The 22,721-nt window shown below is 40.7% G+C and overlaps 3 protein-coding genes across 4 annotated transcripts in view; 1 reads left to right on the top strand and 2 right to left on the bottom strand.

The window, feature by feature from the left end:
- Positions 1-5,419, bottom strand: part of LOC110533539 (E3 ubiquitin-protein ligase rififylin) — a 12,003-nt gene extending 6,584 nt beyond the window's left edge. The window contains exons 1-2 of the mRNA XM_021617864.3: positions 5,228-5,419; positions 445-623 (exon numbers count right to left, since the gene is read on the bottom strand). Coding sequence (XP_021473539.1) covers positions 445-615 — 171 coding nt within the window. The 5' untranslated portion in view covers positions 616-623; positions 5,228-5,419. The remainder of the gene's footprint in view (positions 1-444; positions 624-5,227) is intronic.
- On the top strand, positions 5,404-12,753 carry rfc2 (replication factor C (activator 1) 2). The gene is made up of 11 exons (XM_021617863.3): positions 5,404-5,598; positions 6,241-6,310; positions 6,415-6,456; positions 6,599-6,705; positions 6,858-6,959; positions 7,056-7,156; positions 7,423-7,580; positions 7,835-7,900; positions 8,008-8,088; positions 11,625-11,738; positions 11,919-12,753. The coding sequence occupies exons 1-11, from the start codon at positions 5,489-5,491 to the stop codon at positions 12,027-12,029; spliced, it is 1,062 nt and encodes a 353-aa protein (XP_021473538.1). The 5' UTR covers positions 5,404-5,488; the 3' UTR covers positions 12,030-12,753.
- Positions 12,387-22,721, bottom strand: LOC149979973 (uncharacterized). 2 transcript variants are annotated; one of them, XM_090186214.1, is made up of 11 exons: positions 22,366-22,721; positions 21,453-21,556; positions 21,174-21,216; positions 20,852-20,895; positions 20,555-20,600; positions 20,152-20,168; positions 16,637-16,667; positions 14,825-14,898; positions 13,256-13,318; positions 13,036-13,095; positions 12,387-12,723 (listed from the first exon to the last, which is right to left on the bottom strand). In XM_090186214.1, exons 2-11 carry the CDS (start codon positions 21,553-21,555, stop codon positions 12,692-12,694), a joined length of 513 nt encoding a protein of 170 aa, XP_090042340.1. In that variant the 5' UTR covers position 21,556; positions 22,366-22,721; the 3' UTR covers positions 12,387-12,691. The 2 variants fall into 2 exon arrangements, with proteins under 2 accessions (XP_090042340.1, XP_090042341.1); XM_090186215.1 differs by lacking the exon at positions 13,256-13,318.

Here is a 22,721-nt window from a genome sequence, read left to right as displayed (position 1 = left end):
GCAACTGGCAGGCAAACATGTCAGGAGGGCAAGGCCTGTTGGAGAAATAACTGACCTACATTTGCTAGTGATTTAAACAGCCTTCTAAAAAATAGTCACTATTCTAGAGGTGTAGCCTACTATTTAGGATTTTCCAGAACATGAGCATCTCTGTGTTTAAGACTGACTAGTACAGGGTCAGTTACTGTCAGCTACTAATTAATTACTTACCGACATAGTGAATCTAAGAATTGTAGTGAATCACAGAAGTCTAAATTCTAGTAACTCTGTTGACAATCAAATCTGTTACTTTGGAGTCTGTAGCAGCTCATCTGCATCAAATCCTCTTGGGTCTATGCTGTTCCAGACTTTCAAGTCACACTCTGTTACCCAAATTTCAGATGAGAGCTGACCAGCCAGTCCTCCTTTACAATATGTATCAAGGTATTACCAAGTGCCTCTTACCTTCCTAGCGATGGTGTCAAATTGGCCTCCGCAGGCCTTGCACATATGTTCGGGAGAGGTCAGGGATTGGCTGTAGCCCGAGTTTGTGTAGGCCTGGCGCCAGGAGCTGACGTTTTCTTCCACTGTGGCGGTGGGTTCTAAACAAAACCAGCTACAACAGGAGGTCCACATGCTCCTGCCTGTTCACACAAAATACATACACAGGAAATTACATCACTTTCTCATGGAAAGACTTGCACATGGAATTAGAATCTTAATTCTAGTTCTATGGACTTACCTCACAAAGGTGCATAGAAAAACAGTTGCCTAGTAAGGAAATGTAATTGCAGAATAGTGAAGCATGGCTTTCAGATGAATTTAAGATATTAGTGATGGGGGGGGGGGGGAGATCGAAACAGTTACATATCGGGATATTATTTGACAATATATTGTATCGTATTGACAATATCGCAATATTATTTTGTTCACTAGTTGGCTGTACCGGACCCAAAACTTTTCCTTCATAGCTTGTTCTCTTTAAATAGGGAGACAATTTGTTTTCAGCACCTTTATTTCCCTGACTGATCAAAGTTAATTTTCTCATAGCTCTCTCTCGTCCCTCGGCAGCAGACATATGGTGAGCAATATGTTTGGATCATCGAAACCCAACAAAATCACAGTATCGAATAACAATACATATAGAATAGCGAGAATCGCAAAACATATCGTATCGGTACCTAAGTATTGTGATAATTGCGCGTTCCCTGGCAATTCCCAGCCCTTGTAGATACAGTTGAAGTCGGAAGTTTACATACACCTTAGCCAAATAAATTTAAACTCAGTTTTTCACAATTCTTGACATTTAATCCAAGTAAAAATTCCCTGTTTTAGGTCAGTTAGGATCACCACTTTATTTTAAGAATATGAAATGTCAGAATAATAGCAGTGATTTATTTCAGCTTTTATTTATTTCATCACATTCCCAGAGGGTCAGAAGTTAACATACACTCAATTAGTATTTGGTAGCATTGCCTTTAAATTGTTTAACTTGGGTCAAACCTTTTGGGTAGCCTTCCACAATAAGTTGGGTGAATTTTGGCCCATTCCTCCTAACAGAGCTGGTGTAACTGAGTCAGGTTTGTAGGACTCCTTGCTCGCACACGCCTTTTCAGTTCTGCCCACACATTTTCTATAGGATTGAGGTCAGGGCTTTGTGATGGCTACTCCAATACCTTGACTTTGTTGTCCTTGAGCCATTTTGCCTCAACTTTGCTTGCAAGTAAGCTTGGGGTCATTGTCCATTTGGATGACCCATTTGCGACCGAGCTTTAACTTCCTGACTGATGTCTTAAGATGTTGCTTCAATATATTCACATAATTGTCCTCCCTCATGATGCCATCTATTTTGTGAAGTGCACCAGTCCCTCCTGCAGCAAAGCACCCCCACAACATGATGCTGCCAACCCCGTGCTTCAAAGTTGGGATGGTGTTCTTCAGCTTGCAAGTCTCCCCCCTTTCCTCTAAACATAACAATGGTCATTTTGGCCAAACAGTTCTATTTTTGTGTCACCAGACCAGAGGACAAACCAGAGGACAAAAGTACAATCTTTGTCCCCATGTGCAGTTGCAAACCGTAGTCTGGCTTTTTTTAATGGCGTTTTTGGAGCAGTGGCTACTTCCTTGCTGAGCGGCCTTTCAGGTTATGTCAATATAGAACTTGTTTTACTGTGGATATACAGTGGGGCAAAAAAGTATTTAGTCAGCCACCAATTGTGCAAGTTCTCCCACTTAAAAAGATGAGGCCTGTAATTTTCATCATAGCTACACTATGACAGACAAAATAAGAAAAAAATCCAGAAAATCACATTGTAGGATTTTTAATGAATTTATTTGCAAATTATGGTGGAAAATAAGTATTTGGTCACCTACAAACAAGCAAGATTTCTGGCTCTCACAGACCTGTAACTTCTTCTTTAAGAGGCTCATCTGTCCTCCACTTGTTACCTGTATTAATGGCACCTGTCCACAACCTCAAACAGTCACACTCCAAACTCCACTATGGCCAAGACCAAAGAGCTGTCAAAGGACACCAGAAACAAAATTGTAGACCTGCGCCAGGCTGGGAAGACTGAATCTGCAATAGGTAAGCAGCTTGGTTTGAAGAAATCAACTGTGGGAGCAATTATTAGGAAATGGAAGACATACAAGACCACTGATAATCTCCCTCGATCTGGGGCTCCACGCAAGATCTCACCCCGTGGGGTCAAAATGATCACAAGAACGGTGAGCAAAAATCCCAGAACCACACGGGGGGACCTAGTGAATGACCTGCAGAGAGCTGGGACCAAAGTAACAAAGCCTACCATCAGTAACACACTACGCCTTTCATGGACTCAAATCCTGCAGTGCCAGACGTGTCCCCCTGCTTAAGCCAGTACATGTCCAGGCCCGTCGGAAGTTTGCTAGAGAGCATTTGGATGATCCAGAAGAAGATTGGGAGAATGTCATATGATCAGATGTCACCAAAATAGAACTTTTTCATAAAAACTAAACTCGTCGTGTTTGGAGCACAAAGAATGCTGAGTTGCATCCAAAGAACACCGTACCTACTGTGAAGCATGGGGGTGGAAACATCATGCTTTGGGGCTGTTTTTCTGCAAAGGGACCAGGACGACTGATCCGTGTAAAGGAAAGAATGAATGGGGCCATGTATCGTGAGATTGAGTGAAAACCTCCTTCCATCAGCAAGGGCATTGAAGATGAAACGTGGCTGGGTCTTTCAGCATGACAATGATCCCAAACACACCGCCCGGGCAACGAAGGAGTGGCTTCGTAAGAAGCATTTCAAGGTCCTGGAGTAGCCTAGCCAGTCTCCAGATCTCAACCCCATGGAAAATCTTTGGAGGGAGTTGAAAGTCCGTGTTGCCCAGCAACAGCCCCAAAACATCACTGCTCTAGAGGAGATCTGCATGTAGGAATGGGCCAAAATACCAGCAACAGTGTGTGAAAACCTTGTGAAGACTTACAGAAAATCTTTGACCTCTGTCATTGCCAACAAAGTGTATATAACAAAGTATTGAGAAACTTTTGTTATTGACCAAATACTTGTTTTCCACCATAATTTGCAAATAAATTCATTAAAAATCCTACAATGTGATTTTCTGGATTTTTTTTCCTCATTTTGTCTGTCATAGTTGAAGTGTACCTATGATGAAAATTACAGGTCTCTCACATCTTTTTAAGTGGGAAAACTTGCACAATTGGTGGCTGACTAAATACTTTTTTCCCTCACTGTAGATACTTTTGTACCCGTTTCCTCCAGCATCTTCACAAGGTCCTTTGCTGTTGTTCTGGGATTGATTTGCACTTTTTGCACCAAAGTACGTTCCTCTCTAGGAGACAGAACGCATCTCCTTCCTGAGCGGTATGACGGCTGCGTGGTCCCATGGTGTTTATACTTGTTCATCTGTACAAACAACAGTACGCGTTGTACCTTCAGGCGTTTGGAAATTGCTCCCAAGGATGAACCAAACTTGTGGAGGTCTAATTTTTTTTAATCTGTTATCTTGGCTGAATTATTTTGATTTTCCCATGATGTCAAGCAAAGAGGCACTGAGTTTGAAGGTAGGCCTTGAAATACATTCACAGGTACACCCTCCAATTGACTCAAATGATGTCAATTAGCCTATACGAAGCTTCTAAAGCCATGACATAATAGTCTGGAATTTTCCAAGCTGTTTAAAGGCACAGTCAACTTAGTGATTGTAAAATTCTGACCCATTGGAATTGTGATACAGTGAAATAACCTGTCTATAAAGAATTGTTGGAAAAATTGCTTGTGTCATGCACAAAGTAGATGTCCTAACCGACTTGCCAAAACAATAGTTTGTTAACAAGAAATGTGTGGAGTGGTTGAAAAACAAAGTTTTAACTCCAACCTCAGTGTATGTAAACTAGTTTTAATGACTCCAACCTAAGTGTATGTAAACTAGTTTTAATGACTCCAACCTAAGTGTATGTAAACTTCAGACTTCAACTGCATGCATGTAATGAAATCCTGAATCACGTGAAAATTTTGGGGGGGGAACAAGCAACATTGAAGGGTCAATATTCCATTCTCAAAAGAAGTAATACACTGAGTATTTAAAACATAAGGAACACCTTCCTAATACAGTGGGTCATTCTGACTTTTCTATACAGGTGCCTACCGGTGTCTGGTGCACACGGCATCTTTTCGAGAGAAGCTCAAATTAAATATTATAAAAACACAGCAATGAATGACTGTATGTCTTGTTTAGGCCAACAGCGGGTGCTAGGTGTAATAATCGATACTAATTGCTGTTTTAATTAGCCCACAACGTGCCTCTGTGGTGGTCACGCCTAGAATAACTTGGACATTGCATGGGAGGGGCACCTTGCAAAATGCAAATCAAACAATCATCAGTTGATTTTTGGATTCCAAAAGAATGGATAAATAAATCAAGGCATGCACAATACAGAGATATTTAGCCTACATTAAACTATCCCTGTGATCGATGCAAGGGCGTGTGATCGAATGGCCTTGATGCTGCATGATGTTTCATTCCACCCAGCCATTTCGAATGGGATATCCCAGATCCTTGCCAAGAGGATAGGAAAAAATTAAGGATGGCATCTTCGAACAATAAAGGGGATATGCCTCCATTTTGAAATTATTTGACATCATGCAACTAACTACTAACTGAGATTTGGACATAAACTACCTCACTCTAATTTCTTAGACCTGCCGGCTTGTCTGATCACACGGATGCTCAAGCGACCTTACCTGGGTGACCCGGAGCAAATCCTCTTTGTAACGGCCATCTCGGATTGCTGAAACAATCACACACATGCAAGGTCTCAAAGCCAGGATTTTGTCGTAAGCATAAACTTGGTCCACTGTGTTGTTCAATGTCTGGCCATACAACCAACTGGCTGGTATGAAAATCTACTGTTGGAAGACTGTTCGCATCTTCAAGGAAATGACGTCAGTTTAGCGCCAGCTGTTTAGTTCCTGTCTTGGCGGGAATTTTGTGCACCCGAAAACATGGACGTGGCGATGAATGAGGTAGATTCTGAGCAAATTCAAACAGAAGTTCAACTGAAGAAAGATGAGGCCCCTGCGAAGTTGTCTAGTAGTGGATATGAGCTGCCATGGTAAGGTTTACTAGCTAGACTAGTTGGCTATTTGCAGTATTTCTGTATTTCTTAGCGGACGGAAATCGCTCAGCACAGCTAGTAGTGCTAATGGCTAATTTAGCTAGCTAACGTTAGCTAGCCAGCACAAGCATGAGTACAGATGCTAGCATTGTACTTAACTACGCAAGGCATACTATTAGCTATGAAAACAAACCCATTCTGCATGCCTCTCAAAAAGTAAGTAGATAGCTTGCTATGTAATGTCAAATATACTGGTAACTAGCTATCTTTTAAGCATCATCTCATAGAGCAACAGCTAGCTAGTGAAAGTTATAGCAATAATAATTTGATGGGTGCTAATTTGACCTGTTTTCTACACATACGTGAATTGGAAATGTGTGTTTTTATTGCATATCCCAACCCTCCCTGACACCCTCACGGAGAGTACGGTCACAGCCCGGCCCTGCTAAAGGGCACAATGACAGATTGTCACCTTGTCGTCTCGGGGATTTGAAATGGCAACCTTTCAGCACTGGCCCAACGATCCAACCACTAGGCTACCTGCCGCCCATATCTACCCTCCATATATATCAATATATTGTGTGAATCACTATGAATTGCTTGTTGCTGATAGCTATGCATGTTCTGAATATCTCACAGGGTTGAAAAATACAGACCCTTGAAGTTGAATGAAATAGTAGGCAACGAGGAGACTGTTAGCAGATTGGAGGTAAAGTATCCTCAATATTTTATTACAGTAGTTTGACAGTTTCAATCAATTTGATGCTAAATAATAGCTACCTGTATGAATTATTGTTCCATTCTTTCTTACAGGTGTTTGCCAGAGAGGGAAATGTGCCGAACATCATTATTGCAGTGAGTGACTGAAATTATTCATTCTTAAATCATAACTATATGATATTACATACTGAGATGTTGGCACAGCAGAGTAATAGTATGCAAGTTATGCCATCTTTCATATGCCATCTCTTTTTAAACACAATTATCAATATTATAGGGTCCCCCCGGTACAGGAAAGACCACCAGTATTCTGTGTTTGGCGCGAGCTCTTCTGGGCCCAGCCATGAAAGATGCTGTCCTGGAACTGAACGCCTCCAATGACAGGTGAGTAAGTGAAGTCTACCATGAAAAATGTTACACTGGAATACTTAAGTGCACAACCTGTGAGTCCAGGAGCTGCATTTTGAGTTAGAATCACGTTGTGTTTCTTTAGAAAGTGAAGCCTACACTAACACATTGTCATCCACCTTCGTCAGAGGTATTGATGTAGTTCGAAACAAGATCAAGATGTTTGCCCAGCAGAAAGTCACCCTCCCTAAAGGGAGACACAAGATCATCATCCTGGATGAGGCTGACAGGTAAGTCAACTGAGGGTCACGACATCTAAGCTGATCTAGTGTACCTGTACCTATGTGTCCTAACTGTGTCTGTAACGGCTGTGCTTGTGCCACCAGTATGACAGACGGAGCCCAGCAGGCCTTGAGGAGGACCATGGAGATATACTCTAAAACCACACGCTTCGCTCTGGCATGCAACGCCTCCGACAAGATCATTGGTGACTGTCCTTTTTAATTTATTTTTGAGAAAATATTTAACATTTCTGCATTGTTGATTAAGGACTTGTAAGTAAGCATTTCATGGTAAGGTCTACTCCGGTTGTATTCGGTGCATGTAACAAATAACATTTGATTTAACAGTTCAACACCGATGCTGTCGTATTGAATAGAGACCCTAGTGTAAGCGACAGTCGCATTACAAAACCAACCTGGCTTTTTCACTGTTGTGATGGTCTTCCATGTTGCTGTGCCCCCTCCTCCACAGAGCCCATCCAGTCACGTTGTGCAGTCCTGCGCTACACCAAGCTGAGGGACGAGCAGATCATGATGCGTCTGCTGGAGGTGGTGGAGAGGGAGAGCCTGGTCACCAGCAACGACGGCCTGGAAGCCATCATCTTCACCGCCCAGGGAGACATGAGACAGGTGGGGAAAAGGGCCAACTGTCCTCAACCTCCATGTTGGCACTAAGGGTTCCATGAGAATAGCATTCTTGTTACCATTGACTAGATTGGGAATGTCTTAGGCGGTTTGGGTGTAAACATGGCACCCTTTAAAAATCTGAAGTTTGTTGAACAATGTATATCCATGGCTCCTCATAGTGCCTTGTACTTTTGGGCCAAGTCTGGCTGAGACGTGTGAAACTATATAACTTAAGCTGTCTTTTTTTGCATCATCAGGCGCTGAATAACCTACAGTCCACAAATTCTGGGTTTGGCTACATTAACAGTGAGAATGTGTTCAAGGTACAGTTCTGTTTCCAAACCTGTCTTTTTCAGTCATTTTAGAACAAAGTTGACAAATGCCTAGCTCTATTTCGAATGAAAAAAGAGTAAAGAATTGTTTTTCTCAGGTGTGTGATGAGCCACACCCCCTGTTGGTGAAAAGCATGCTCGAACACTGTGTCAATGCAAACATTGATGAGGCTTACAAGGTATTGCAATCCACATTCAATAACAGACATAAATATAATCATATGGCTCTCAATGAATAACCCTAATTTCTGTAGCCTTTAAGCATGGTTCTTGAAGTGACCAATAACTAATTAGTTAGAATATAGTATGATCATATAGCTGATATACAGTGGGGCAAAAAAAAGTATTTAGTCAGCCACCAATTGCGCAAGTTCTCCCACTTAAGATGAGAGGCCTGACAGACAAAATGAGAGAGAGAGAAATCCAGAAAATCACGTTGTAGGATTTTTAATAAATTTATTTGCACATTATGGTGGAAAATAAGTATTTGGTCACCTACAAACAAGCAAGATTTCTGGCTCACAGACCTGTAACTTCTTCTTTAATAGGCTCCTCTGTCCTCCACTCATTACCTGTATTAATGGCACCTGTTTGAACTTGAAATCAGTATAAAAGACACCTGTCCACAACCTCAAACAGTCACACTCCAAACTCCACTATGGCCAAGACCAAAGAGCTGTCAAAGTCCCCCCAGTGAATGACCTGCAGAGAGCTGGGACCAAAGTAACAAAGCCTACCATCAGTAACGCACTACGCTGCCAGGGATTCAAAATCCTGCAGTGCCAGACGTGTCCCCCTGCTTAAGCCAGTACATGTCCAGGCTTGTCGGAACTTTGCTAGAGAGCATTTGGATGATCCAGAAGAAGATTGGGAGAATGTCATATGGTCAGATGAAACCAAAATATAACTTTTTGGTAAAAATTCAACTTGTCGTGTTTGGAGGACAAAGAATGCTGAGTTGCATCCAAAGAACACCATACCTACTGTGAAGCATGGGGGTGGAAACATCATGCTTTGGGGCTGTTTTTCTGCAAAGGGACCAGGACGACTGATCCGTGTAAAGGAAAGAATGAATGGGGCCATGTATCGTGAGATTGAGTGAAAACCTCCTTCCATCAGCAAGGGCATTGAAGATGAAACGTGGCTGGGTCTTTCAGCATGACAATGATCCCAAACAGACTGCCCGGGCAACGAAGGAGTGGCTTCGTAAGAAGCATTTCAAGGTCCTGGAGTGGCCTAGCCAGTCTCCAGATCTCAACCCCATAGAAAATCTTTGGAGGGAGTTGAAAGTCCATGTAACCCAGCAACAGCCCCAAAACATCACTGCTCTAGAGCATGGAGGAATGGGCCAAAATACCAGCAATAGTGTGTGAAAACCTTGTGAAGACTTACAGAAAATGTTTGACCTCTGTCATTGCCAACAAAGTGTATATAACAAAGTATTGAGAAACTTTTATTGACCAAATACTTATTTTCCACCATAATTTGCAAATACATTCATAAAAAATCCTACCATGTGAATTTCTGGATTTTTTTTCTCATTTTGGCTGTCATAGTTGAAGTGTACCTATGATAAATTACAGGCCTCGTCTTTTTAAGTGGGAGAACTTGCACAATTGGTGGCTGACTAAATACTTTTTGCCCCACTGTATAATATATATACACACACACACACAGTACCAGTCAAAAGTTGACACCTACTCATTCAAGGGTTTTTCTTTATTTGCACTGTTTTCTACATTGTGGAATAATAGTGAAGACAGAAAAAACATGGAATTATGTAACCAAAAGTGTTAAACAAATCAAAATAGATTTATTCTTCAAAGTAGCCACACTTTTCCTTGACCGCTTTGCATTCTCTCAACCAGCTTCACCTGGATTGCTTTTCCAACAGTCTTGAAGGAGTTCCCACGTATGCGGAGCACTTGTTGGCTGCTTTTCCTTCACTCTGCGGTTCAACTCATACCAAACCATCTCAATATGGTTGAGGTCGGGAAATTGTGGAGGCCAGGTCATCTGATGCAGCATTCTATCACTCTCCTTCTTGGTCAAATAGCCCTTACACAGCCTGGAGGTGTGTGTTGGGTCATTGTCCTGTTGAAAAACAAATGATACTGGGACTAAGTGCAAACCAGATGGGATGGCGTATCGTTGCAGAATGCTGTGGTAGCCGTGCTGGTTAAGCGTGCTTCGAATTCTAAATGAAAAACAAACAAAAAAATCACCAGCAAGGCACCCCCACACCTCCATGTAACACGGTGACAAATTTGGGCTGCAATCGGAGGTGCAGTTAACGCTAAGGAACTTATCCTCTGCAGCAGAGTTAACTCTGGTTCTTCATTTCCTGTGGCTGTCTTCATGAGAGCCAGGTTCATTATAGCGCTTGATGGTTTTTGCGACTGCAGATAAAGTCCATTAGAGTTACACTTCCAGGCTGTGTAAGGGCTATTTTACCAAGAAGGAGAGTGATAGAATGCTGCATCAGATGACCTGGCCTCCACAATCACCCGACCTCAACGCAATTGAGATGGTTTGGGAGGAGTTGGACCGAAGAGTGAAGGAAAAGCAGCCAAAAAGTGCTCGGAATATGTGGGAATTCCTTCGACTATTGGAAAAGCCTTCCAGGTGAAGCAGGTTGAGAAAATGACAAGAGTGTACATAGCTGTCAAGGCAAAGGGTAGGTACTTAGAAGAATATATATAGTGATTTGTTTAACTTTTATTTTTTGGGGGGTTACATGATTCCATGTGTTATTTCATAGTTGATGTCTTAACTATTCTACAATGTAAAAAATAAAATAAAGAAAACCCCTTGAATGAGTAGGTGTCCTAACTTGACTGGTACTGTGCATGTACACTACCGTTCAAAAGTTTGGGGTCGCTTAGAAATGTCCTTGTGCTTTATTTTTATTTTTTTTTCCATTAAAATAACATCAAATTGATCAGAAATACAGTGTAGATATTGTTAATGACTATTGTAGCTGGAAACGGCTGATAAAAAAAATACCTACAGAGGCCCATTATCAGCAACCATCACTCCTGTTTTCCAATGGGATGTTGTGCTAGCTAATCCAAGTTTATAATTTTAAAGGCTAATTGATCATTAGAAAACCCTTTTGCATTTGTTAGCACAGCTGAAAACTGCTCTGATTAAAGTAGCAATAGAACTGGCCTTCTTTAGACTAGTTGAGTGTCTGGAGCATCAGCATTTGTGGGTTCGATTATAGGCTCAAAATGGCCAGAAACAAAGACCTTTCTTCTGAAACTCGTGAGTCTATTCTTGTTCTGAGAAATGAAGGCTATTCCATGCGAGAAATTGCCAAGAGATCTCGTACAACGCTGTGTACTACTCCCATCACAGAACAGCGCAAACTGGGTTTAACCAGAATAGAAAGAGTGGGAGGCCCCAGGGCACAACTGAGCAAGAGGACAGGTACATTAGTGTCTAGTTTGAGAAACAGACGGCTCAAGTCCTCAACTGGCAGCTTCATTAAATAATACCCGTCTCATCGTCAACAGTGAAGAGGTGACTCCGGGATGCTGGCCTTTTAATGGACAAAAAAGTGCGTTTCTTTCAAAAACAAGGACATTTCACAAGGGACCGCAAACTTGTGTGTGTGTGTGTGTGTGTGATATATATAAATTAGTCACACTTTATTTGGATAGTCACCTATAGATTTATAGATTGTCAAAATAATCTGCAATTGCTTGTTTAGATTATTGAGCAGCTGTGGGCCCTGGGTTACTCCCCTGAGGACATCATCGGTAACATCTTCAGAGTGTGTAAGACTTTCCAGATGCCGGAGTATCTCAAGCTGGAGTTCATAAAGGTAAGAGACAAAACAAGTTTGCAGTTGTATATTGTTATGTATGTCTCTTATGTCAGATCCTTTCCTGCGTTTTCTTTTCTGAAAGGATTTAGTTGGGTGAAACAGAATGGCTGAGAAGTGCCAAAATGTAAGCCATATCACCTCTTCATTTCGCTCCCTTTCTACTGTCCCTTTTCTCAGGAGATAGGCTACACCCACATGAAGGTGGCAGAGGGCGTGAACTCCCTGCTGCAGATGGCAGGCCTCCTGGGTCGACTGTGCAGCAAGACGGCCACCCCGGATACCAGCTAACACCCCACCCACGCTGCCACCCATCTCAGCACTGTCTCTCCTCCCACCTGTCTGTCTCTCCGGGGTTGTGTTCATTAGGGGGAACAAAACACTTTCTACGAAATGCAAATTTACATTTTTCGTTATTGTCCTTCCATGTTTGGCTGGTTTCTTCTGTTTCGTTCATAATGTACACGACTTTGCTTCAAAAACTCTGACTACGAGTCCTGGGGAGTTTTCTGTTTAGACATTTCTGGATGAAATACATTTTGTATTTTATACAAGTTAGTTAATGTAAATACTATTGTAAGTCACTTCTGTAATAAATCAGTGTTGTAATTATGACTTATTGGAATATAAAGAGGTTGTAAACTTAAGTTTTGAATTAAGGATTTATTAGTACAGACTGACATGTTATCTAGATTTTAACTGTTTCTGAGCTCTTTTATTCATTTTGTAACACTCCAACAATCAAAGTACTGTACATGGTTCCCCTACATTTTTAGACTCAAGGGAATTCATTATGAAGTAGTAACACTGTTTGGGTGTTTACCCTTATGGCATTGCTCTGGTATAGCACATTGACATTTGTATCACTTAGCATTTATCCAAGCATCTCAACAAAGATGGTAAGAACATTCCATTCCCATAGTCATCTACTCGTTGAGCATGTAGTTTCCATATCATGCCGTTTTGTTGACATAAACTGGTTCATCTGTGACGAATAAAAGTAAATTCCTAGTTAGTTACATGTAAGCAATCATTTAGCACAGTGTTTCTCCAACTCCAGCCCTTGAGTATCTCCAACAGTACACATTTTGTTGTATCCCCAGCCAAAAACACTTGATTTAACAAGTAGAATCAGGTGTGCTTGTCTGGGGCCACAACAAATATGTACTTTTGGGGGTACTGGAAGACCGGAGTTTGGAAATGTGGATTTAGCAGACGATCTTATCCAAAGTGATTTACAATTAGTGCATTCATCCTACGTTCATAGCAATTATTATAAAGCACTATGGTGACTTACCGTCCCCTGACCCCATTTTCATTTGCTCCAGGAATTCAGTGTTCTGGTAATCTGATCCATCTGTTAGTTGTAAGGTGTGGGGAGAACAATCTTAGTTAAATATCAAATGTAAGAAATCGACTCCAAGTTCAAAACTAAACTTTTCCAAAAGCAATCTTCATAAATATGACTTAATTCAAGGGAAGGATAGGCCTAGATTTACTCCTTTTAATGTGCATACCAGAGTCATGGCTGATTGTTTTTCCATCTAGTGATACATTCTCATATGAACATTGATCATCATCTAGAAAGAAATACATTTTTTTAATCAAATTACATTGTCTGACATCCAAATAAGGCAAGTGACAATCAAATAAGTGTGTTAGTCACATGCACAGGGTTGCAGATGTAATTGCAGGGAACAATGACATTTTTATGCTCTTGAGCTCCAACAGTGCAAGTCAAAGAGCAGTGAGTGGCAATTACTAATTGGATATCATGAAATTGGGCAGAAAACAAAAAAGAAAAGTGAGTGAAACAAAAAGAAAATACTAAGTAAGAATATAAAAATATCACAAGACACACACATGTAATATTATATTATAATAATAATATATATATATATACACACACACACACACAAAATATACAGAGTGTACAAAACATTAAGAACATTTTCTTACTATTGAGTTGCACCCCCCCTTTGCCCCCAGAATAGCCTAAATTCGTCATGTCATGGACTCCACAAGAGGTCAAAGGGATTCTGGCCCACGCTGACTCCAATGCTTGCCACAGTTGTGTCAATTGTGCTGACTCCAATGCTTGCCACAGTTGTGTCAATTGTGCTTACTCCAATGCTTGCCACAGTTGTGTCAATTGTGCTGACTCAAATGCTTGCCACAGTTGTGTCAATTGTGCTGGATGTCCTTTGGGTGGTGGACCATTATTTGATACACAAGAAAATGTTGAGTGTGGAAAACCCAGCAGTGTTGCAGTTCTTGACACAAACCAGTGCACCTTGAATGTCCATGTCTCAATTGTGTCAAGGCTTAAAAATCCTTCTTTAACCAGTCCCCTCCTCTTCCTCTACACTGTTTGAAGTGGATTTAACAAGTGACATCAATAAGGGATCATAGGATTCACCTGGTCAGTCTGTCATTGATAAAGCAGGTGTCCTTAATGTTTTGTATGCACAGTGTATATATACATATTTTCAACAAGTTTGCTGCAGTTAAGTGGCAAAGTATGTAAACAAGGATACTTGTCCATAGAGTGATGAGTGAGCAACAAGAATAAATATTATTTGGGGGGCGGGGGGAGGGCTGATAGTCTGGGGGAAGAAGCTATTGGCCAGTCTGCCTATACTGTGCTCTGAGCACTTCAGAGCACATACAAAGAAGTTATCGAGGATGTGTTAGTCCAGTGTAGATAGACTGCCATGTATTGTTGCCTGTACCTTTGATGTGGTTTTTCCTGAAGCCTGACATTACTTTTAACTGCAGCAGACTACATTATCTGCGAGGAAATCACCTGACCCACCCACTTGCCTCCCCTCCTTTAGGAGTTGCATGTTCTTTCCATTAGCCTTACAATAAATGGCTCTACTGATCAAAATGCATAAATGGTGGGCCGCCCAACTTTCTTTTCATTATGTTTTGGATTCATAAAAAGGCCCAGGGAGTGGGCGAGAGGAAGGGGGTTGTTTATTTGTTCCTTTTGAGTGTTTTTTCCCCCTCAATCCTCCTGGTTCCATCTGATAAAACCATAGGCATACAAATTGTATTCATGTCATTGGATAAATCATACTTACCAGTTTCAGAATGTCTGGTCTCTGCATTTGTACTCTCATCAACATTCTGGTACAATAACACTGGGATTGGATCACTGTAAAAACAATAGGCACGTGTATTATTATTCACAGAAAAAAAATACAGATTAATTGTAAGTAGACTATACAGTGCCTTGCGAAAGTATTCGGCCCCCTTGAACTTTGCGACCTTTTGCCACATTTCAGGCTTCAAACATAAAGATATAAAACTGTATTTTTTTGTGAAGAATCAACAACAAGTGGGACACAATCATGAAGTGGAACGACATTTATTGGATATTTCAAACTTTTTTAACAAATCAAAAACTGAAAAATTGGGCGTGCAAAATTATTCAGCCCTTTTACTTTCAGTGCAGCAAACTCTCTCCAGAAGTTCAGTGAGGATCTCTGAATGATCCAATGTTGACCTAAATGACTAATGATGATAAATACAATCCACCTGTGTGTAATCAAGTCTCCGTATAAATGCACCTGCACTGTGATAGTCCCAGAGGTCCGTTAAAAGCGCAGAGAGCATCATGAAGAACAAGGAACACACCAGGCAGGTCCGAGATACTGTTGTGAAGAAGTTTAAAGCCGGATTTGGATACAAAAAGATTTCCCAAGCTTTAAACATCCCAAGGAGCACTGTGCAAGCGATAATATTGAAATGGAAGGAGTATCAGACCACTGGAAATCTACCAAGACCTGGCCGTCCCTCTAAACTTTCAGCTCATACAAGGAGAAGACTGATCGAGATGCAGCCAAGAGGCCCATGATCACTCTGGATGAACTGCAGAGATCTACAGCTCAGGTGGGAGACTCTGTCCATAGGACAACAATCAGTCGTATATTGCACAAATCTGGCCTTTATGGAAGAGTGGCAAGAAGAAAGCCATTTCTTAAAGATATCTATAAAAAGTGTAGTTTAAAGTTTGCCACAAGCCACCTGGGAGACACACCAAACATGTGGAAGAAGGTGCTCTGGTCAGATGAAACCAAAATTGAACTTTTTGGCAACAATGCAAAACGTTATGTTTGGCGTAAAAGCAACACAGCTGAACACACCATCCCCACTGTCAAACATGGTGGTGGCAGCATCATGGTTTGGGCCTGCTTTTCTTCAGCAGGGACAGGGAAGATGGTTAAAATTGATGGGAAGATGGATGGAGCCAAATACAGGACCATTCTGGAAGAAAACCTGATGGAGTCTGCAAAAGACCTGAGACTGGGACGGAGATTTGTCTTCCAACAAGACAATGATCCAAAACATAAAGCAAAATCTACAATGGAATGGTTCAATAATAAACATATCCAGGTGTTAGAATGGCCAAGTCAAAGTCCAGACCTGAATCCAATCGAGAATCTGTGGAAAGAACTGAAAACTGCTGTTCACAAATGCTCTCCATCCAACCTCACTGAGCTCGAGCTGTTTTGCAAGGAGGAATGGGAAAAAATTTCAGTCTCTCGATGTGCAAAACTGATAGAGACATACCCCAAGCGACTTACAGCTGTAATCGCAGCAAAAGGTGGCGCAACAAAGTATTAACTTAAGGGGGCTGAATAATTTTGCACGCCCAATTTTTCAGTTTTTGATTTGTTAAAAAAGTTTAAAATATCCAATAAATGTCGTTCCACTTCATGATTGTGTCCCACTTGTCGTTGATTCTTCACAAAAAAATACAGTTTTATATCTTTATGTTTGAAGCCTGAAATGTGGCAAAAGGTCGCAAAGTTCAAGGGGGCCGAATACTTTCGCAAGGCACTGTATAACGTTTTACATGGAAATCAAAACATAAGCAGATAGATACTTACACATATGTTGCTTCAAAGTTTCCCATCGGAGCTAAAATGACACAATTAAAAAGGCAGTTAGTGCTGAGGAATTTGGTAGTGTGAATTAGCCTATTAATAGTGTTACCACACTAACCACGTTTCCATCCACAGTTTTTATGAAATGTAAAGTCATAATGTATATACAAAAAAGTCACGACAGCTGTGATGGAAACAGGAAGTTTCAGTACAATTTTATGAATGCCAACAGATCATTGAGATCTTGAGTTGGTGAAATACATTATGCGAGAAATGGTGGTGGAAACACTTTTATGCACAAATATTGATATAACAACCATCATATCGAGGTAAACTTGGAGTCATGCGACGATATTGTGTGTGGTCCTCTTTACTACTGTGGAAAGCTTTACCTCCATTTAAAAAATAAGAATGATGGAGTTGGTCCCCCCTTTGCTGCTATAACAGCCTCCACTCTTCTGGGAAGGCTTTCCATTAGATGTTGGAACAATGCTGCAGGGACTTGCTTCCAATCAGCCACAAGAGCATTAGGGAGGTCAGGCACTGATGTTGGGCAATTAGACCTGGCTCGCAGTCTGCGTTCTAATTGATCCCAAAGGTGTTCGATGGAGTTGAGGTCAGGGCTCTGTGCAGGCCAGTCAAGCTCTTCCACACCGATCTCGACAAACCATTTCTGTATTGATCTCACTTTGTGCATGGGGGCATTGTCATGCTGAAACAGTAAAGGATCTTCCCCTAACTGTTGCCTCAGAGTTGGAAGCACAGAATCATATAGAATGTCATTGTATGCGGTAGTGTTAAGATGTCCCGTCATTGGAACTAAGGGCCTAGCCCGAACCATGAAACACAGCTCCAGACCATTATTCATCCACCAAACTTTACAGTTGACATTATGCATTGAGTCAGGAAATATTCTCCTGGCATCCGCCAAACCCTGACTTGTCAGCTGGACTGCAAGATGGTGAAGCGTGATTCATCACTCCAGAGAACGCGTTTACACTGCTCCAGAGTCCAATGTCGGTGAGCTGAGCTCTTCGGTAAAGCCATTCTACTGCCAATTTTTGTCGATTGAGATTGCATGGCTGTGTGCTCGATTTTATACACCTGTCAGCAACGGGTGTGGCTAAAATAGGTAATCGACTAATTCTATCGGGTGTCCACACACTTTTGTATATATATACAGTACCAGTCAAAAGTTTGGACACCTACTCATGCAAGGGTTTTTCATTAATTAGGCCTTCATGGTTGAATTGCTGCAAAGAAAACACTACTAAAGGACACCAATAAGAAGAAGAGACTTGCTTAGATTAAGAAACACGAGTAATGGACATTAGACCAGTGGAAGCATTCCTCATGAAACTGGTTGAGAGAATGCCAAGAGTGCAAAGATATCATCAAGGCAAAGGGTTATATCGTTCCTGTTTAGCCCTGTCTGGGGGTATCATCGGATGGGGCCACAGTGTCTCCTGACCCATCCTGTCTCAGCCTCCAGTATTTATGATGCAGTAGTTTATGTGTCGGGGGGCTAGGGTCAGTTTGTTATATCTGGAGTACTTCTCCTGTCTTATCCGGTGTCCTGTGTGAATTTAAGTATGCTCTCTCTAATTCTCTCTTTCTCTCGGGGGACCTGAGCCCTAGGACCATGCCTCAAGACTACCTGGCATGATGACTCCTTGCTGTCCCCAGTCCAGCTGGCCGTGCTGCTGCTCCAGTTTCAACTGTTCTGCCTGCGGCTATGGAACCCTGACCTGTTCACCGGACCTGTCCCAGACCTGCTGTTTTCAACTCTCTAGAGACAACAGGAGTGGAAGAGATACTCTTAATGATTGGCTATGAAAAGCCAACTGACATTTACTCCTGAGGTGCTGACTTGCTGCACCCTCGACAACTACTGTGATTATTATTATTTGACCATGCTGGTCATTTATGAACATTTGAACATCTTGGCCATGTTCTGCTATAATCTCCACCCGGCACAGCCAGAAGAGGACTGGCCACCCCACATAGCCTGGTTCCTCTCTAGGGGTCTTCCTAGGTTTTGGCCTTTCTAGTGAGTTTTTCCTAGCCACCGTGCTTCAACACCTGCATTGCTTGCTGTTTGGGGTTTTAAGCTGGGTTTCTGTACAGCACTTTGAGATATCAACTGATGTAAGACGGGCTAGAGAAATAAATTTGATTTGATTTTGCTACTTTGAAGAATCAGTAAACTTTACAAAGGTGGGATATTTTTGTGTCATAAAATGATCTATGCAAGACATTTCGGTGGAAACGCTTTTATGACGAAATATTGATATAAAAAACAATCATATAGAAGTAAACTTGGAGTCACGCGATGACTCCCACTACGACTCGTCGGGAAAGCATGCAGTTTATTAGTGTCACGCCCTGACCGTAGAAATCCTTTTATTCTCCATGTTTGTTTGGTCGGGGTGTGACTCTGGTGGGAAAGTCTATGCTTTCTGGTTCTTTGTTTTTGGCCGGGTATGATTCTCACTCAGGGACAGTTGTCTATCATTGTCTCTGATTGGGAATCATACTTAAGCAGACTTTTTTCCTTTTCTCATTTGTGGGTTGTTGTCTCGTTTGATGTATGTATAGCCTTACGGAGCGTCACGTTCGTTTTTGTTGTTTATTGTTTTGTTGGCGACATTTAAAAAATAAAGAAACATTTACGCTGACCACGCTGCACCTTGGTCATTTTGAAGACGACTCACGTGACAATTAGGCTCCAGATTAAATAAATTATGATGAACTTCACAAGGTGTTTAAAATGCAAAGTGATGACCTTGATGTTTCTTTCCAATAAATATCGAGGGTCTTATTCTGGTGACATAATTATAGATGCTTGACTACTGTTGACCAAGAAAAATAATCTCGCTATTTTGTCCATAATAATATTGTCATGTTGGCTATACCCGCACTGTATCTGCGAGCTGCTGGTTAGAGCGCATGTGCCAACATCACAGTGGGAGCACTCCCTATATAAAGCAAAAAAAAATTGTGAGAAACTCATCAGTCGAGTTGAAAATGTCATGGAAGCCAATATAACTTGTATTTTTTTATTTGGTACATAGGAATTTAACAGGAAAATGTATTTTTATGTGCACTATGTCATCAGGCACAGCCTTTTACGCACAGCATATGTTTGTATGTAGAATTTTGAATATTTGCATGAAAATCTGTCTCCAATTAGATGGAAACCTAGCTAGTGTTTCCTAAATTGAAATGTTTGCATTCATATATAGCTAATACAACTACTAACAGATAGTGTTTATCATTTACAATGTTTTGATACTTGGGTTGCTTCTCATTCACAGCTGTACATATTACAAGATAGTATTACACACATACCATGTTGAAATATATGTAATGGTAGTAATCTTGAATGACTGTTCATATTCTGGGTCCAGTTGTTTCAGTTTTGTCAACAAGTTTTGTCTACAGACTCTTTAGACACTGACACCGTAGAAGTCAATGGAAAGGTCTTCATTGTACATTAACAAATACATACAACGTACCTTGTGGTATTGGTTCCCTGTAAAATAAAATACATGAAAGTATTTATTGTGAGTGTAGAGTATCTGTTGTCTGTTACTAGCATATCTGGTGACAATGATAAAGTGCTGAGAGGCCACCGAAGGTAAAACAGACCATAGCTAATATGTGGTCAGAAGTAAATCTGTGGTCATTACATGTAAGAACCAAAAGGGGTGAGCTGGAAGGCGAAAAACTGAACTCCAATCTTTTTGTTGTTGTTGATTTTCTCCAATTTATTTGAAGCTATTGTTTGCTTGTATTCATGTTTGTACAGGTATATGTTTTGCCACCCATCCAGTTTTAAGGAACATTTCGATTGTCTTGTTGAAACAAGACAAAAGCAGGGTGGGCATAAGACCTTCATGTATGAGTAAAGTTACTTACACTGGTGTTGGCGGCAGCTCTCTTCGAATCTGGTTGGATCGTGTGACTACAAAAGACCAAGACATTCAATAGAGAACGATTCAGTAGTGAGAACATGTCATTTACTGTTGATCAGCACAAAAGCCACATATATGAATTAGATTAATTCAATCATTCAATATGAGACGAGATATCACAATAATTGAGGACAATTGTGAAATGCATTTTTTTAAATTCTGGATTATTTTAAGTAGAATAAGGCTACTCCTGCAGGTGAAACTGCCTCAAAGGGTATGATGAATCAAAATGTCAGTTTACCTGTTTGAGATCGCATTACTGCAAATCTGTTACCTTCGCTTTGGCTGTGGAGTGGGTAGAGTTACGGGATGTAAAATCATATTGTAATATATTAGCCAATAATGAGGTTAAATTGTTTTACAACATGTAATTAAACTGTAATGTCAGAATAGAAACAACTCTTTTATGAATGATAGAAAATTCCTACTTTATGAATTTCACATTAGAAAATACATACAACTCATTTTTCTATTCATCTATGTAATATTCACCATATCCATAAGATCACAATCGGTCCTACAGTGCATCAATTATTTCATATCTATGTTTATGTTATACTTACAATATTTGAGGGTCATAAATTTGATTCTCTTCATGTATTATTTCTACAGATGAGGAAAAGCAGGACAATTGTATTTAATGGCACATACACTACACTGACTGATTCGGTACAATTATTTCACAAATCAAAGTGGCAAACTAGGGAATTAAGTACAGTATATTGATTTGGCTTTAGTGCTACATGACAAATTTATTTCATGACATTGTACAGGTTGATTAGTGTAACATGTAATAAATACATTGTAATACATTTCATAATATTTAATACAGTGCTACTCACTGGTTTTCCTCCTGCACCACAGGCAGAAAGCGGAGAAAACACTGAGCGATGCCACAGACACAACGGTGAGGACAGATCCTTGTAGGCTGAAGATGGCTATCATACTTAAAGGGGAAAAGTAGCACAACAATGCATTTTTCTTAAGGACAATTTAATTTATTTCCTCCATTGTTTTCATCTGTATAAGTAATTCACCAAGAGCAGTTGCTTACTGCTGTTTTTCACTTTACTAAAAATAACTTAGAATATTTGTTTGGTATCCCTATTAGAATGTATTACTGCTTTCCCTCTTCCACAGGTGTTGGCCAAACTTGTTCCTTATTCAGCTGTAATGGCACAAATCTCCTGCTCACCCAATTTTGTCTTAAAAAGAATGTAGAAAACCCGTCACTTGGTATAAATTGTTGTGTTCATGTGTTCCTTGTGTTCCTGTAAAGAACCTAAGCCTACAGATAACCACAGCACTATAGCCAAATGCCATTGTGTCAAATCTTGACAGTTTTCAAGAACAAATGATGATGGTATTGTATTCAATACATCCCTGTTAGTTCAGTGATACAGTATCTGCATCAGAAGATAAGAACACTTTCAGCTTTAAAACATTTAGGCTTATGTATACAGTTAAACAGAAATAGTTACATTGTTTTAATTGCACTAAACTTTAACATCATACTCTTTTTCACACATTCAGCTGAACATCATCCATGATTGCTGGTTGATCTTTTTGACATTTCAAAACTGAAGTGGTACATTATTGAAAGCTATAATTAAATCAGGATGAAGAGGATGAAAATAACACAACATAATGCGTCTAAAATTGAAGCCCTTCAAATAGTCTATCTTTCTCCAACCAAGTTGCTCCTACACTCTTAAACATGAGACAATAGAAGTACATGTATTGTGTTGTTCTCACCTTCAGTAAAGCCTCTTCAGGCCACCTCCATCTCACTGACAGCTCCACTTACAGACAGGCTGCTGTGACAGAGCTGTTAAGGGGGAGAGTAAAACGAGCTTCCTGTTTCTAACTGAACTACACACCACATCCGTCCTGATCAGCAGGCTGGACAGAGAGTCTAGTCGACCACCTCTAAAATATTTCCTACTTAACTGTGTTTAAAGAGGGTGCGAGAAATGACACATTTCACCACGTGCATTAAGGACAGTGCCCTGATGCACATAGAACATGGCCCTGATGCACATAGAACATGTTTTTTAAATGGACTTTGGAATTTGCTTGGTCGTAACTGTAGAAATATTTCAGTGCTCTTC

The sequence above is a fragment of the Oncorhynchus mykiss genome, chromosome 10, assembly GCF_057628025.1.
Source record: "Oncorhynchus mykiss isolate SJ-2025 chromosome 10, ASM5762802v1, whole genome shotgun sequence".
In the NCBI taxonomy this organism is placed as follows: domain Eukaryota; kingdom Metazoa; phylum Chordata; class Actinopteri; order Salmoniformes; family Salmonidae; genus Oncorhynchus; species Oncorhynchus mykiss.
Note: the sequence above shows the minus strand (reverse complement) of the source record. Positions and strands in the feature narration are given on the sequence as shown.